Below are 18,257 nucleotides of genomic sequence, written 5' to 3'. Positions count from 1 at the left end.
CAGCCAATTTCAAAGCTCTGCTTGCTGCTGGGAATGCATGTTTAAACAAAGCCTTTATTCTCTGTTCCAACAGCGGGGTTGGAATTTAAAAAGCTTCATTTTCAAGACTGGTTGCTTTTGATCTGTCTAACCTGGAACTTACATTTTGGAGTCAAATAGAATTATTTAAACAAAGTATTTCAGCGACAAGCACAAAATGTTTTGATTTTTCTTTGGCTGCCCCCCACCCAACCCCCACAGCAACACACAACATTCCTACTCAAAATGAAAGGACAATTTTGTGGCCGACTCTTAAAATCTCAGCTTCAGTTTCCCTGGGTCTTTGTTTCCTCAACCTGTGCCTTTATCTAGGTTTGCCTGTGTACGGGCCCTGGGAGGGGGCTAACTTTACCTCAGACTGGCCTAGAGTAACCAAATATTCTATGAGCAGTGCTTCCCTCCTCTCGCTCCGGCTTCCAGCTTTGGCAGAACCATGTGTTGTCATCCTGTCTTCTTTATGAATTATAATTTATTTTCATTTTGCTCCACATATCCCCATTTTCCTTCCTTCTCTGATGTAAGGCCTTCTCTGATATCATCCTCTACTCTCCTCAAATGAATTTGTTCCCAGCTCGCCTGCATTTCTCTTTTTTATCATATTTTGCCTGTCTTAGCTGTTACTAAAGTTGGAATGTGGATCACTATTTGTATTCCTTGAAAATAACACCTGCTCTGTGCTGTCCTAGACAGGCTATGTCCCATTGGATCGTAGCTCCCCCAAACCCAGCTCCCCACGCTACGGAGCACAGGAGGTATCGCAGTGTTTGTCATTGGGGCCTTTGGGTTGGCCTATCAGTCATTGAAAGTCAATCTGAAATGGAAGAGCACCATTTTTTCACAGTTCTGAAAGCAAATGGAGGAAGGAAGGCCATATATCCCCAGACCTTAAAGAGGCACATCCTTTGGAATACAAAGTTCAGACATGGCCTGGTCCAAGTGTGCTCTCCACAGTGAAGTAACAAAAATACAAATAAGTAACGAAAATGATGTGGAAATTCTCTCTAGAAAGAGTGAGCTAAATTTCTATTAAAATGACACCTACAAATCAAATGAACGTCTCAGTGGAGGGGCGTTAATAGAATGCATCATATGGTAGGCTGGGTGGTTGGCCTTGCCTGGTGTGAGGTGGGAAAAGGTGAAGACACGCTAATGTGTTATAAAATGACTTCACCTTTTAGTTAGTGGTTAATTCTGGACCTTTGCTCAAGTTTACTGAGCAGAATCGCTCATTTTTAGGACCAAGAGAAATGTGGATAGTACTCTATTTGACAACAGGATCTTCTAATCCCAAGAGTATCGCTGTGAAAGTGAAAGTATTTTGAATATAGAGGATATTTCATTTTCAGGCCCAGAGAATAGGCAGAATCAAAGCCACCATGTTGGTTAGGCTTTTCTGCAAGGAGACAGGCAGCCACCGTGCACTAGGTCCCTGCTTTTCTCTGCCAGAGGTGACAGAACTGAAGCACACACATCTGCCTTTGAGGCTACTACTAGAGAAGGGAAGGTTTCACTTAGCTAATGAGGCCAGAATTCTCTTCAGGTGGACAGAACATGCCCTTCAAAGACTGGCTCACTAAACCCTGAGAGAAAGCTTAAAGCTCAGGATATGGTTTATGGGCTTCCGATATGACTGGAACTAGTCATCAAGAAGGGAGAAAGATCTTGAAGCAGCTATGTTAATGCCAATTTAAAATAAAATACAGACAATTTCCACCAGATATGCCTTGACCTGCAGGTTCCCCCAAGGGAAGCACACTGAAGGTACTAAGAAAACACTGGCAGAACCACGCGGGGCAACACAGGCCAGTGGGTATCTTTGACTCATTCAGAATCACAATAGTGTCTTCTAAACTAATTGCAAGAAGCACATGTACTACTTTTAGTTACCAAGTGGATTTAAACGCAACTAGTATGTGTTCAGCTGGCCAGATGTGGGCCATTTTGGAGACCTGACAATTCCTTGGGGGTTTGGAATGGAACTAGGTTATATCTTTATGAAGGTAAAAGCAATTACAAATTCTTTCTTTAGTATTTGCTTGGGAAGCAAAGGAAAGCAGCTATTCACCCAGTTTGACTTCAACTGGCAAAATTAGTTACCCAGGTGGAAAGGAGATGTCTATAATGTGAAGAGAAATGAGGTATGTTCCCCTATTTCTTGCTTCATGATCTTCCCCAAAGATGTGTGCCTACCATTGCAGCAGTAGACCAAACTTATAATTTGCATAAAGGCTTAGAGGACCTTATTATAGTCACCTCTTGTTAACATAAAAATTAATGTGCTGAGTAACATCTGTTTTTTATTGATTTAATCAATACATTGAAAATTTAGCAGCAAGTTAATGGCAAGCAGTTACAAAATCTCCTATCTTTCTATGTTTAAAACAAGTTGTCTTAAACAATCTATAGCAACCTAAAATCTCACAAACACATGTGAATGAAGCACTTCTGCTGTAATACCTATGGCAAGTTTATTAGTAATTTTCTAACAAAGTCTTCTAGTACAAAGTGCACGTATCATTTGGAATCTCCATTACCATATTTGGCCTCTTGTTTTCCCCTATAAATAGCTGTGCCTAAACATAAGAATTTGAAGTAAAAATGAGCAAGTGTGCCCACAACCTTGAATTGTGGGTATCTGCCCCCCTAAAAAACCTTCGTGTACATCTTGAGTTGATTTTCCCTGCAGCCCACAGCCAAGCCTACTGGTGGCTGTCCTTTAATGCCACGTACAGCTTACACTGCTTTGGAGATAACTAGCTTCAATTTTAAGCTGGTACAAACACATGGCGGGGCTCTGCGGAGCTAAAAAGCTACAAGCTCAGCATAGGGCTGTCCTCTTCCCCTCCTACCCCCTCATCAAAGTGCTAACAACAGCAGCTTTGTTTTTGTACCGTCCAGTACTGGAGGGAACCTTAGAGTTTCTTCTTGGTTCTGGACAGGGCCCTGGATTTAGCAGGATACTTGGTTGCTGTTCCTTGGCTTGGAGTCACAGGGGTTTTCTCCATTTCCCCCTTGATTTCAGCTGGAAGGAGTTTGTTAGATGTGAAACTTGAACTGCACGTGTCATAGTTGTCCTTACTGGTCGCAGGAAATTGCTTTTCATAAGCAGTAGACTGCAAATAGAAGGTCTTGATTAATTTTCAGACACAAAGCAATGCACATCAATTCAAAGATGCAAGGAACTACAAAGCTGTTCAGGATTTGCAAGCGGGAGCACTCTCTAGATACATAGGGTACAAACTAGTCATAATGTAACATTATCATTAAATGCCAAAAGATCCTTTTGCACCTTTAAGAAAACTGAATTGTTCAGTGTTTGGTGTGGAGCAAACTCTGCAGGCTCAATTTGGAAACCTCTGCTATCCAAAATGTAAGTAAATGACTGGTAACATTTGTGCAGGGAAGTCCACTTAGACATAATTGTACTCACTTCATCTTTACAGATTTCTACACAAGCTCTGACATTTGTATGGATACCCTGACAAGTACAACGTAATTTTTCTTTCTAACCTGGGTATAAAGTGCTACATAAGGCCCACACTCACATCCCCACTATCTTCCCGCATTAATTCCAGAGACTGGTTTCTAATGCCAGTCACACCACTATGGACCTCTTTGAGCCTCTCTGTTCCTTGCCCTTAAGTGGAGGCAAATAATATTTGCACATTTGCCACAAGAGGTTACCATGAGAATGAAGAGAAAGTGTGGCCATGAAAGTATTATGTGAGTTTTAGAGTAGAAAACAAGCAGATGGGGTTTTAAGAGGCAGTTGTATTTTCTCAGGTTGCCTCAATCCACAGTAAAGGAAGAAGTGGTCTTGAATCCTGCTGTCATGAGGGAAGCAGGGTCCATTTTGACCCTAGGCCCATTTTTAAAGTGATCACTTTTAATTAAGTGAAGCTGGAGCATAGAGTTCTAAAAGAGTAGAGATTGTCTCAGGAGACCCACAAAGCAACACAGGGGCCAAGCCACTGGGGTAGAGAGATGGAAGCTCTGGTTTACACAGGATGATTGAGGAAAGAGCTCACAAGTTTAATACTCTGGTTACCTGAAAGTCACAGCACACTTGGGTTAAAAATCAGGTTAACAATTTTCAAAGAGTGTGATAAGATGGTGTGTAACACAAAATAAATGCAGTGTTTCCTGGATCATTCAGGTTCTTGTGATGTAACGACGTTTTCTATCCAATAGTAGCACTTGATATATGTTTGCCTAGTCAATCCATGACTTCCCAGGGCTGCAGTAAAAGTCTGGGTCCTGTAAGACTTTTGGCATCTATATTTCAAGAAAGAAAATCTACCTGATGTTTGCTTACCGAAGAAAGCCCTTAAAGTGTGCCTCTTCAGAACATCACTTGTGTCTGATTTTATAACCAGCATATGCTAATTCTTGAGCAGGTAATACTTAAAAATCATTTTGTACCTTAAAATTTTAATTTGTATAAAATTTGAAATGTAAAAAGGTCACTTTCTTTAGTTCTTTTTCTCCCCCAAGAAAACCTCTGGGTTGCTTCTGTGTATTCTTTTAAGAGGTAGAAAATATTTAAAATTCTTTAGTATTCCTTCACATAGATTGTATTTTTATTGAAAACTCCTTATGTTCAGTGATAAGGTGAGGATACAACACCCCTGATGTTAGAGCATCTGGCTGAGAACAAGTTGCTTTGTTTAGTACAGTGCTGGTCCCTAAAAGATATACACCCTATCTTGAAAATTTCAATTCATAAAATTTAATTACCTTTACATACAAATCCTATTAAAAGGCGAATCTAAGTGTAACTTTCTCTCTTTTGACATTTCTACTTGGATTTTGAGTTATCATCCAAGTTGTTGAGGAAGTAGTTTTCAACATGTCCACTACAACTAACATTCTATCGAGCAGGAATAAAGATTCATTTTCCTTTAATGTACTTATATTCATATCTGGCTTAATGGTTCCATTCTTCTTCACTGCTCCATTTGTTAATGTAGTTGAGTCATTACAGTAGTTTCAGGAGTTGCAGTCACCAGGAAGAAATACTCAGAAACAGTCTCTGTGAACAGAATTATTGATGAGAATTTTTTTCTTTTTCCCAAAAACTCTATAGATGCTGGTATTTTCTTCTTGGATATAATATCTTAAGATCATTATTAAAGTCTTCTGGCAAAGTGGAAGGAAAAAGAAAACTAAACAATGTTTAGTTGCTTTGGTGTAGAAATATGATATTTCTGTTTCATTTTGTAGTAAGAAAATGATTTTCCTCAGCCACATTGATTTTTTTGTAAATTTAGTTATTTATTTCTTAAACAGATAGTACATCCCCATGATTTAATATTCACAATGTTCAAAATCTCCTCCTTACCCCATAGTTAACTGAGCTCTGCCCCCCAAAGACAACCAATACTGTCAATTTATAGTATACACTTTCACAGAGATTTTATGCATCTTCAAGCAAATATTAGGTGGAACCAAATGGATGTGGTTGTCATTCCACTGTCATTTCCATTGGTTGCAGGTCAAAAACAGTCTAATAATAGCAATTTCCTATGGTTCAATCTAATTCATTGATATGGTTTGGCTGTGTCCCCACCCAAGTCTTATCTTGAATTGTAGCTCCCATAATCTTGTGTTGTGGGAGGGACCCAGTGGGAGGTAATTGAATCACAGGGGCAGGTTTTTCCAGTGCTGTTCTCATGATAGTGAATAAGCCTCACGAGATCTGATGGTTTTATAAAGGGCAGTTCCCCTGCACACATTCTCTTGCCTGCTGCCACCTAAAGCGTATCTTTGCTCCCCCTTTGCCTTCCACCATGATTGTGAGGCCTCCCCAGCCAGGTGGAACTGTGAGTCCATTAAACTTCTTTTTCTTTATAAATTATCTAGTATGTCTTTATTAGCAGTATGAAAACAGACAAATACACTCATCTATTGACATGCTTTCTTCCCACCTTTCATACAAATAGTAGCCAACTATAAACACTCTTACACCTTGACTTTTTTCAACTAATGATTATCGTGAAGATCATTCCATGTCAATTCATAGAAAGAAAAAGTCCTCATTCTTTTTTTTGGCTATGCAATATTCTCTTGTTTAGAAGTACCATAATTTATTTAACCACTCCCTTTACAATGAACACTCAGGTTTGTTTCCAATCTTTTGCAAGCACATTTTGCACATGACATTTTGCACATTCGTAAGTTTTTCCACAGGATATATATTTTAGAAGAGAAATTCTTCAGATAAATGGTATAAGGATTTGTAATTTTGAAAGATATCATCATGTTGCCTTCCACTGCAGTTGTACTGATGTATAATCTTACCAGTAGCATATAAGAGTGCCTGTTTTCTTATTTGTCAATTTGGTTTTAATACATGTTAAAACTAATACAGTCATCCATATTTTAATTGAGCTCCAAAATCAGCTTAATGCTGGCTGCACTGAAACAAATCACAGTATTTGCTCCTTTGCTCCCTGGTAACATCAATTCAAATCTACTTGCCTTTATGCAAATATATATATATTTTTTTGAGATGGAGTTTTGCTCTTGTCGCCCAAGCTGGAGGGCAATGATGCAATCTCGGCTCACTGCAACCTCCGCCTCCCGGGTTCAAGTGATTCTCCTACCTCAGTCTCCCAATAGCTGGGATCACAGGCACGCGCCACCATGCCCAGCTAATTTTTGTATTTTTAGTAGAGGCAGGGTTTCACTATGTTGGCCAGGATGATCTCAATATGCAAATGTTTATGCTTCTGTGTGTATGGGTTTGTCTTATAAAATACTGTATGTGTATATGTGCTTTACCATTTCTCTTTACTAAATTCCAGTTGCATGAAGTTTAGGATGCCATTGTTTAGGAAGCAGTATCCTAATAGTTTTTCTAAAAGAGTCTGAGACTCCCCTCAAATATCCTTCATTGAAACCATTCCTCTGATGCTAACGGAACATGAATGCAGAATGGCCACCATGGTGACCTCCAGGCCAGGCCATAGTTTTCTTCACAAAGAGCCAAGCCTCTTAGTTCCTGGAGTGGGCAAGGCAAATTCCAGCTTCCAAGCTTTATCTAGAAACATGAACAAATCTTAATTTTTCAGTAATTTATTTTGTTGGGTTATAGGTTATCTAAGTTTTGCATTTCTCCTTTTCTTCTCTTATAGCTGGTGGGATTCCTCAGGGATCTATGCTGTCACTGATGCAATTTTATAGTTTTGTAAGTAATAGAACAGAGAAATGAAAAATGAAATTGCCAAGGCTATAAGATCTTCCAGGTCAGGAAAAGCAAATAGAAGATGATGAGCTCCCATAAGATTGTACAAAGGGGGAGAAACATAACAGAGGAATTTCAATACTTAGTTCTTAGGGGAAAGATTCTAAATGATCATTATGAGACTGTTGGGCATATATTTACCAATCCAAGAGAAGACCTAAAAGTCACCATAGGCTGTTCTTTGAAGATACTGGTCTAATGTACCATGGCACACTGGTCAGAAAAACCTAGCTATCATCAGAAAGCATTTTAGAAATCAAAGAAAAAAATTTCTATCCTTATATAAAATCATGATGAATTCGTACCTGAAACACTGCAACCAGCTTGAACAGGTATAAAGGGACCAGAGAATGTTTACAGACAGGCTACTAATATGATTAAGGAATGAAGGTTTCTTTTTAAGAGTGCTCTTCAATCTAAAAGATAAAGAATAAGAGGCTATATATAATCAAAATCTATAAAATGAAGGAGGAGGCATATTTCAGCACTGTGGAGGTGGACAGCATCTCTGAGTGCTGCAGTCCGTCAGGACGGTTACATCAAGGGCTGCCTCAAGCAGCATTTCAATTGTTCTTCATCTCTGGCAAATTCTTACCATTTGGGACAGTTGAAGAACAGTCAGTTCTATTCAAGGCAGAATGATGGAAAAGATGACCTTACAAGCTTTCCTTCCGTTTCACCTTTTTGTAATTCAGTACCCTTGGCCTAATTTCTCTAGCTCATATTATTAATCTTGAAAAGGGGGCTCCATGTGTGCAAGGGGAGATATGTAACAAGAAAATTGGACTAACTATACATATTTCATTATTCACTGGCATGGCTTTAACCTGATGAACTTGTCTGGTGATAATGGATGCAAAAGCTGTAAGCTCTAGGCATATCCCTGCCAGTTAATACTAGTGCATGATTACTAGAAACTGTTAGCATTTCTCTGAATTTTGAGTAAAATACATGCTATTTAAGTAAAGTGGTTTATCACCATAGCAACAATTTCTAGAGTCACACATTCAAATTATAGGCCTGTACAAGGTCCAAATGACAAAATTCTGATACAAGTTTTCTGCTACAGTTTTGTGTGTAATGGCTACCGACGTTCTCTCACATCCCTATGGTTTTCAGAAGAAGGAAAGGAAAGAAAAGCTAAGGGAGAAGAAAAATTGACTTCCAAATATATAGACTTCTAAGGTTACTTGCATAAAGATCTGGGTCTTGTGTGGAGTCAACAGAAATGAAATCTAACTTGCAAATTACAAAAAAAAAATATGTTTCTTTTCTTTGTAACTGAGGTATAATCTATATACAGTAGAATAACATATCTGAAGTGTACAGTTTGATGAGTTTTGACAAACACATAGGCCTGTATATCCAACACCACAGTCAAGAAATAGAACAATTACCAAGAAAGTTCTCTCTTGCCACAACCCAGTCAACCTTCTCCTGGGAGCCACAACTATTCTGCTTTTTTCAACATAAATTAGTTTTGCCTTTTCTAAACTTCATATACATGAAAAAGAATGCATTATGTACTCTTGTATCTGAGTTCTTCTGCTTAACAGTTTTAATTGAATTTTTATTCAGATATTTGTATATTCTCATGCCATTGAAAGGTAGGTTTTTGAGATTCATCCATGTAATAGTAACTCATTTCTTTTTTCTTGCCAAGTAGTACTCCATTGTATGGATATACCACAATTTGTTTACTCATTCTTCTGTTAATGGATATTTCAGTTGTTTCCAGTTTGGGGCAGCTTATATACAGAGCTGCTACAAACATACACTACAAATCTTTTTGTGAACTTGGGATTGCTGGATAAATGGTAAGTGAATGCTTAACCTTAAAAGTAAATGCCAGCCGGGCACAGTCGCTCATGCCTATAATCCCAGCACTTTGGGAGGCCAAGGTGGGCGGGTCACGAGGTCAGGAGATTAAGACCGTCCTGACTAACATGGTGAAACTCCATCTTTACTAAAAATACAAAAAATTAGCCGGGTGTTGTGGCACGCCTATAGTCCCAGCTACTCAGGAGGTTGAGGCAGGAGAACTGCTTGAACCCAGGAGGTGGAGGTTGCCGTGAGCCGAGATTGCGCCACTGCACTCCAGCCTGGGCGACAGAGCAAGACTCCATCACACACACACACACACAAAAAGTAAATGCCAAACTATATTCTGAAAGAATAGTACCATTTTGTATTCCCACCAGCAAGGTGGGGAAATTCCAGTTGTTCCATATCCTTGCCAATATCTCGACTTGTTAGTTTTAAATTTTGGCCATTCTAGAAAGTATGTAGTGATAGCCTGCGGTGGTCTTAATTTCCATTTTCCTGATGACTAATGATGTTTAGCATCTTTTCCTATGCTTATTTACTACTTGTATATCTTCCTATGTGAAGTGTCTGTTCAAGTCTACTGACTATTTTAAAACATGAATTGCCTTATTGCGTATAGGAGTTGTTTATATATTCTGCATACAAGTCCTCTCTCATATATATTTATTGCAAATATTTTCTCCCTGTCTGTGGCTTGCTTATTTTTTTAACACGCTTTTGATGAGCAAATGTGTTTTATTTTTAGGAACCATTTTACCAGTTTTTAAAAGTGCTTTCTGTGTCTGTGTTCTAAGAATCTTTGATTATCTGCTGGATGGAAGATAGTCCCTTATGTTTTATCCTAGAAGCTTTATAGTTTTGCTTTTAGTTTTAGTTCTACCCTTCTCAAATTAATTTTTGTGTACAGTTTTAGCTAGGGGGTCAAATTTCATTTTTCCTCACATATATCTACTATTGTTCTAGCATTATTTATTAAAAAGACTGTCATTTACCCCTTTGAATTGCTTTGAAATCTCTGTCAAAAATCAACTGACTGTATAAACATGGGTCTATTTCTAGACTCCCAATTTTCTTCTATCCTTACATCAATACCACATTGCATTAATTACTGTATCTATGTAGTAAATGTTTAAATCAAGTCATGTAAGTCTTGCAACTTTGTTCTTTTTAGGTTATTTTGTCTGTTTCAGGTTTTATGTATCTCCAAATAAATTTTAGAATCATCTCGTCAATTTATAACAAAAAAGCAAGTGTTCTAGATTTCAACTGGGATTGGTTTAAATGTGTAAGTTAATTTGGGGAGAACTGACATCTTAATAGTACCAAATATTCTAAACCATAAACATGGTATATCTCTCCATCTATTTCAGTCTTTTTCAATTTTGCTCAACAACATTTCATGGTTTTGGTATAAATATTTTGCATATATTTTGTTAGATTTTTCACTAAGTGTTTTATGTGTTGTGGCAATTAGTATTTTAAAATTTTATTTCCCAATTGTTCATTGCTAATATATAACAATACAATTTTTATATACAGCTCTTGCACCCAGCAACCTCTTTAATTCACTTTTTGTAGATTCCTTGGGATTTTCTATGTATATAAACATGTCATCTGCAAGTACAGACAGTTTTATTCTTCCTTTACAACATATATAATTTTATTTCTTTTAATTGCCTTGCTGCATCAGCTAGAACCTTTTGTACAATATTAAAGAAAACTAGTGAGAGAGAACATCCTTGCCTTTCCCCTAATTTTAGCATGAAAACACTCAATATTTTGCCATTAAGAATGATACTAATTGCTTGGATTTTTTTGTAAAATCTCTCATTATGTAAAAGAAGTTCCCTTTTATTCCTAGTCTGCTGAGGATTTTCTCATGTTTTAGTGTTGAATTTTATCAAATGCTTTTCCCAAAATCATTGAGATGATGATATAGCTTTTTCCCTTATCTATATATAGTGAATTATGTTGGTTGATTTTTGGATGTTAATCCAAACCTGCACTCCTGGAATATACTGCAAACACTTAATTATGATATGCTATTCTTTTATATATTTCTAGATTCAGTTTGCTAATATCGTTTGAAATTTTTATGACTATAATTTATGAGAGATATTGGCTAACAATTTTCTTGTAACATCCTTGTCATTTTTAGGTATTGTTATTTTTAAGGCAAACATGCCTTACAAATGAGTTGAGAAATATTCTCAAGAGTTTGTGTGTAAGTTTTCTTATTTCTTCTTTAAATATTTAGAAGAATTAGACAGTGAAATCATTTGGGAATAAAGTTTTCTTTTTAGGAAAGTTCTTTATTACAGATATGATTTTAAAAATAAATACAAAATAATTCAGATTTTCTATTTTTGTGTAACTGTTTTTGTACTTTTAAAAGAAATTTGACCATTTCATATAAACTTCTCAATGTATTGGCATTAAGTCATTAAGAGCCAGTAAGCCTGAAGATAGATCAACAGAAAGCATCCAATGTAAAGAATAGAAAAAAAGATTAAAAAATGGATACTGCCTCAGGAATCTATAGAATGATATCAAACTGTCTAATATATGAGTAATTGGAGTCTCAGAAAAAAAAGGAAAAGATAATGACAAAACTTCCAAAATGTGGCTAAAGGTACAAATTTACAGATTCATGGAGCTCAGCAAACCCCAAGCAGGATAAATGTGAAGAAGAACATGCTTAGCAATAGCATTGTTAAACTGCTGAAAATCAAAGATAAAGAGATGACTTTGAAAGCATCCAGAGAAAAGTGACACAATACATATAAGCGAAGAACATTTCAAATTTCCACAGATACTTCATCAAAAAAATGATCAAAAGTTAAGAAAAAAGGAGAGTATCAGAAATGATAACTATCTGGATAAATAAAAGAAATTTTTCCTCTTAATTTCTTGAAAACATACATGACAATTTAAAGCAAAAATTATATCACTATTTTGTGGGGTTTATAATCATGTAGATGTAATACATGTAACACTTATAGCATAAAGGTAGGGTAAGAGATAAATGGGCCCAAATTAATACATTTGGAATTGAAGCAATACTTGTTATAATCCAACACAATGGGTTGGTTCTCCATAGAGAAAGGATATGCATAGCATAGCCAAACAGCTATAGGCCCTAAGGGGAGCTGAGCAAAAGTCAGGGTTGGGAAGAGAGGGAAGTGATTTAAAGGATTCACTAATACATCTTTGCAACAATGGGAATCTGGTTAAGCCTGTGGTAAAACCTAAGCCTTATACAAAAAGCTCTTGCGTGGGAGTAGAAGTAGGGACAAAATATTCCTTTAGAACAAAAGCCTTGTTTATGGGAGCCTATGAATCCAGGCCAGCAACTCGCATTGCAAGCAGCATTAGATCAAATAACAGGTCAAGATGTTAGCACAATTAGTTATTTGTACCTGTATTAGTCTACTATTGCAGTAGTTATTCAACTATGTTTGAGAGGTCCCCACAATCACCTCCAGGTTCGATAAGTCACTGGGAGGACTCATAGGACTTAACACTTATATTTGTACTCATGGCTATGACTTATTACAGTGCAAGGATGCAAAGCCCAACCAGCAAAAGGAAAAGGCAGTTCAGGCTAAATCCAAGAGAAACCATGAGCAAGCTTCCAAGTGTTTTCTCCCAGGGGAGTTGCAGAGGATGTGCTTAATTCCGCCTGCAATTAGTTGTGACAGCATGTGTGAAATTTTGCCAACTATGGAGGCCTACTGGAGACTCAGCACCCATGGTCACATAGGCAGCCTCTGCCTAGCACCTACCCAAATCCCAGATTCCCAGAAGGAAAGTAGGTATTCAGCATAAACCATATTGTTTGCACAAATAGTTTAGACAAAATTAGCTAAGTTCCCAGAAATAAGCCAAGGGTCAACCTTGCAAATAAATAGGTCTTTTGAAGGATAGCAGTTTAGGCCACCTATGTTAACTCTTTTCTGCACAACCACACAACAAACAACTGCAAAAATCTCAGTATCTTGTAACAGCAAGTATTAATTTTTCTCAATTAATTGCAGAGTTTGGTTGTGCTAGGCTAAACTTCAGGTATTAGACTGAATTCAGATCTGTTCCACAGATCTCCACAATTCCAGAACCTGTGGCTTTCTGCAGGCATGCTCTTCTCATGGCAGGTGACAGAAATAGAAGAGAGCAAGCTAAATCATGCAAACACTTCTAAGGTTCTGCTTACATTACTCCCTTTTAACATTCCATCAGCCAGAATAACAGCCAAAACCAACATTAGTAGGGTGAGAAAATAGCCTTCAACAGTTCTAGCAGAGAGAACTGCAAAGTCACATGGCAAAGAATATGCATGTACAAATTATTTATAGGAAAGGAATAATTAATTGGAAACAAGAATCCAATCTACCACAGTACCCTAGGAAACTCACCAAACTCAGAGAGCAAATTGAGGTTAGAAGCAGCACATTACCACTTTTGAAAATGAAATGTCTTGGTTTGTTTACTAGTTTACTCCCACAGTTATACCCAAAGGAGCCTTGATACAACCAGGAAAACATATGCAATTTTAGTAATATTCTATATACATTTTCAGTAATAATGAAAGTATTAATGGCTAACATTAATAAGTACTTACCACGTGCCAAGAGTGTTACATGCATGATTTCATCTAGCCCTTAGTTGGTGAGATTATTATCCCTATTTTATAGATGAGAAAATGGAGGCCTAGAGGCTTGCTGAACACAATAAAGCTTCTAAGTGGTGAAGCCAGAATCTGAATCCAGGCAGCCTAGATCCGAAGTTGTACTTTTAACTATTATGATATTTTAAGGGCTGTGCTTGGGCACATATGCCATATTGCAATGCTTCAATACTGGGATATGAAAGTATGCCACAATTGTGCAAGTACCGTCACATTTTCATATGATAATCAGTTCTCATGGACTCAGAAAGTTAAAATGTAACTTTCAGGAAAAGAAAATTTCTATCCCACTCACTAAAATATCATGAAAACTTAAGTTTTTCCTCACAGAAACATTATCAACATACCAAAGTATTAAATTTCAATGTTATTTAAATGTCAACATTTCTTGTCTTTGAAAAAATGTTTTATGAACACATATCATTTCTCAAAATAATTTTTCAAAGTTTCTAAACCACCATACCTTTCTACTTTCTAGCCTAGATAAAGCAACTGCTACAAGTACTATCTCCTACAATACTGTAACACTAGGTTTTCAGTCAAGGAAAAATTACCACAAAAGAAAATAATGACAAAAATCTATTTTCTTTTCTTTTCTTTTTTTTTTTTTCTTTTTTTTTTTTTGAGACGGAGTCTCATTCCGTCGCCCAGGCTGGAATGCAGCGGCATTATCTCGGCTCACTGCAACCTCCACCTCCTGGGTTCAAGCGATTCTCCTGCCTCAGCCTCCCGAGTAGTTGGGATTATAAGTGAATGCCACCATGCCCAGCTAATTTCTGTATTTTTAGTAGAGACAGGGTTTTGCCATGTTGTCCAGGCTGGTCTCAAACTACTGACCTTAGGTGATCCACCCATCTGGACCTCCCAAAGTGCTGGGATTACAGGCGTGAGCCTGAAAAATCTTCTATTTCCATTAAACAAATTCATTCAAGACTGTGTTAAACAATTTTACAATTAGGAGGTTTCTCCATTACAAAGCAAGAATTCCATAATGCAAATATACTTGTATTGCATCTAGAGATTCCAGTCCCTTCCTCCATGGTTATGGGAAGGTACACTTTAATTATGGATGTTCATTTCTCTCCAATTGCTTTCTGAGCTTATGAATAATGAAAGCATGATAGCATTTATCAGGAATCATTAAGGACCTAATGTTAAAAGGCACACTACTGCAATAAGCAGTGGTCTGCCAAGTGTCTCATCGGAAGATGAGCAAATGCTACTGCAGGAGTGAAAGTCCTCCTGTGAGTCTATCCAGTAAAGCTGATAAAGACTTTGTCTTAGGGAATTCAGAGGATTACCGACAGCACAAAACATTATCTAGATGTCCTCAGCATGTGAGAAACAAGATATACATGCGAAAACATTACTGTCCTCAGAATACCATAACCAAACAAAGGTGGAAATGAACAAAAGGACATTGCCAAGTGCCAACTATCTGAAAACAAATCTGAAACAAGTGTAGTGTGATATCTTAGTCCAAATATTAACAAAGAGGAGATGCAGACTGCATTTTCCCATAATGTCCAAGGCATTTGGAACCAAGGGACCATTATTTAGGGAAGGAGGAAGGTGCTGAGTTCAAGTGCTTTTGCTTTTGTTTTTGTTTTTAACACATCCTCACTTACTCTCTCTGCTAGTTTTCCAAGAGCTCTGACATTTTTTTGAAAGGTGTGATTACCCTGGCTTTTGAGAAATCCCCAAATCTAAGCATGGGAAAGTTCCTTAGAGGACATCAAGGGAGGACAAGCTCTACCCACCTTGCAAGAATTCCTGTTATGGCATTTATAACAAGTAGCCTTCCAGAGTCTGCTTGAATACTTCCAATGATGGGGAGGTGGAAGGTTTGTTATCCATGGCCCAGCTTTTTTCCATTGCTGGTGAATTCTGACTATGGAAAAATTTTTCCTGTTGATGAAACCTACATTCCTAAAATATCAACCAATATTCTTACCATCTCTGTATTCTTGAAATTTCAACCCACTGGTATAGTTCTAGCACCCACAAACAATTCAAATTCCAATTCTTCTGTTCCCTAGTTGATTTACATAGTAAGTTTCATTAATTTGTGATTTGCAGGGGCGGCTGGAAGAGTGGGAGGGGAAAAGTGTGACACGGCAATGGAAAAGGGAATGGAAGACACTTGGTTCACAAGCATATTTTATGTTAGATGCAGTGATAAATATAACTCAAGGCCACAAAATGTGTGTATAATCATACATATGTGAGTATATGTAGATGTACATATATATGTGTAAGAATATGTGAGTATACATGTACATGTGTAAGTAGGTATGTGCATATGTATGAATATGTGTATAAAATGCCAAGTCAGTCAACAAAAATCTTCAAACTATGTTCAATAAGAAATGCAAACATGGAATTTTATGATATTATTTTTAAGGAGAATGTAAAATACACACAAGAACTAAGCATCGCAAGAGTTGTTAACACACTAGAGAGGAAAAAGAATTCAATGAGCTTATGTCTACATTATGGTAAAAATATTATCATCTCAAAATACCTAAATCATTATGTTATGCTTATTATCTAAACATTTGCTATAAAGTAATGAAGTTCTCAACCACTAAATAAAAATCAATGAATAGATCATGCTACCATGTCCCTTTCTGTAAGTTACTAAGAGGATTCTTGGCAGGGAGGGGTGTAGGCCAGCAATGCTGCACCTCCCTGAGTCTGGTCCAGGATTTACCCTGGCACTCCCTCTCTGCACTCTGCCTAATTCTAGGCATCAAAGAATCAGAAGCCAGCGACTCCTCACAAGAAGTCTGGCTACCCTGAGGTGAACACAGTCCCTGCTGGCAGGATGCTCAATTATTAAGTAATAGTTAAGATATGTTAATTAGATTTCAAGACGGGAAGGAGAACAAACACATACAGAGAAATTTTCTGCAAATGCAGAAACAAACAAGAAAGCAGGGAAGGGGAGCTTTGGGTAAACTTTGTCAGGATATCCAGCTAACAGACCACAATCTAGAACCAATCAAAATGTTATTCAATTCTATTCATTAAAAAGAATAAAACTGTATTCAGAACTAATAAGGTAAAATAATAAACCTATATAAAAAGTTTTTGTTACCATAAATTCAGACAAAAATAACTGAATAATGTAATAATGATCATTTTCTATGTAATACATAGACCCATTCCAAATTCTATAGTCTGGTAGAGTACAAAAATTATTAATTTTGATCCTTGGGCCAAATTTGGCATGCCATCTGTTTTGGGGGGAAAAATAGTTGAGTTGGAACATGGCCACATTCATTCATTTGTGGTCTATGGCTGTTTTCACACTACAGTGTCAGAGATGAGTAGTTGTGACAGAGACTACTATGGCTCACAAAGCCTAAAATATTTACTATTTGTTCCCTTATAGAAAAAGTTTGCAGACACCTGCCCTACATAATCACCAACCTTAAAATAAACATGTAGGCCACATCACTAAATCGTGCTAGCCTTATAAAGCAGAACTTTACTTGCTATATAATGCTCGGCCTTTGTTACAAACTAACAACAAAAAGACAGATTTGCAAAAAAATGTTCCAGGTGTGGCGAGGGTATTTTACACTTTGGAGAAATGCAGCAATGATTCTTCCTACCTGTTTTTCCTCCTCTTCATCTGAAGTGTAATTGGCATCACGGACATTTCCCCAGAGTTGGTAACTTTTCAACTTTTCTTCAGTGGATGTATTACTCTTCTCTTCTGTTGTGTTTTCCTCATCACTTTCTGGGTTATTTTTCCATTCTTTCATCATCTCTAATACATTGGTTGGTCTCACGGAAGAAAGTTTATTGCCCTAATATTGACAATCAATTTTTGGTGTTATAAACAGCTTAGATAATTGAGACGATACCTACATCATTTAGTCTCCTAAATTCAGTAACAGTCACATGGAAAAGATTATAACGCTGAATAAATATGAAAACTTCTGATGACCACTGGAGTACACTCCCTATACTGACATGGCTCATACCCGTTGCATGATATCACTTGTAATATGTCCAAGTTAAGAGGGGAAATATTCAGGCTTGAAAGAACAATGCAGCATGCTTGTGCAAAGAACACTACACAGGGCAATTTCCTGGAAGCCAAATACCCCCTATAGTGCTGCTCTTAGAAAATTGAGAGGGAGGTTGAAAGAACTAAAGAAGTTGCCCAAAGGCCAGTGGGTCCAGTGCTAAGGAGAAGTCTATACAACATCCAAATATCTAGGCAATAAAAAAAAAAAATCTAAATTCAGTCAACTAGTCAAGCACTATGTCTAAGAATATAGATACTTAATTTGAAATCCCTTACCTGTCTGGAAGATTTAAATATAATGTGGTCATTTGATTATAACTGACTTGGCACAGTGTTCTTATCCCAGCATATGGTGATACATACCAAAATTGACCATTTTATATTAACTGTATTTTCCCAAATAGAATACCCTATGTAAT

General features: G+C 37.1%; 1 protein-coding gene across 1 annotated transcript in view; it reads right to left on the bottom strand.

Moving 5' to 3' along the window:
• Positions 1 to 2,316: 2,316 nt before the first annotated feature.
• The window catches only part of STK33 (serine/threonine kinase 33), a 217,579-nt gene continuing 201,638 nt past the window's right edge, over positions 2,317 to 18,257 (bottom strand). Inside the window, 2 exon segments of the mRNA XM_026454003.1 lie at positions 2,317 to 3,152; positions 17,417 to 17,614. Of these exon segments, the coding sequence (XP_026309788.1) occupies positions 2,952 to 3,152; positions 17,417 to 17,614 (399 nt within the window). The 3' untranslated portion in view covers positions 2,317 to 2,951.

Source organism: Piliocolobus tephrosceles, chromosome 13, assembly GCF_002776525.5.
Source record: "Piliocolobus tephrosceles isolate RC106 chromosome 13, ASM277652v3, whole genome shotgun sequence".
Taxonomy (NCBI): Eukaryota; Metazoa; Chordata; class Mammalia; order Primates; family Cercopithecidae; genus Piliocolobus; species Piliocolobus tephrosceles.
This window is presented reverse-complemented; position numbering and strand designations above follow the sequence as displayed.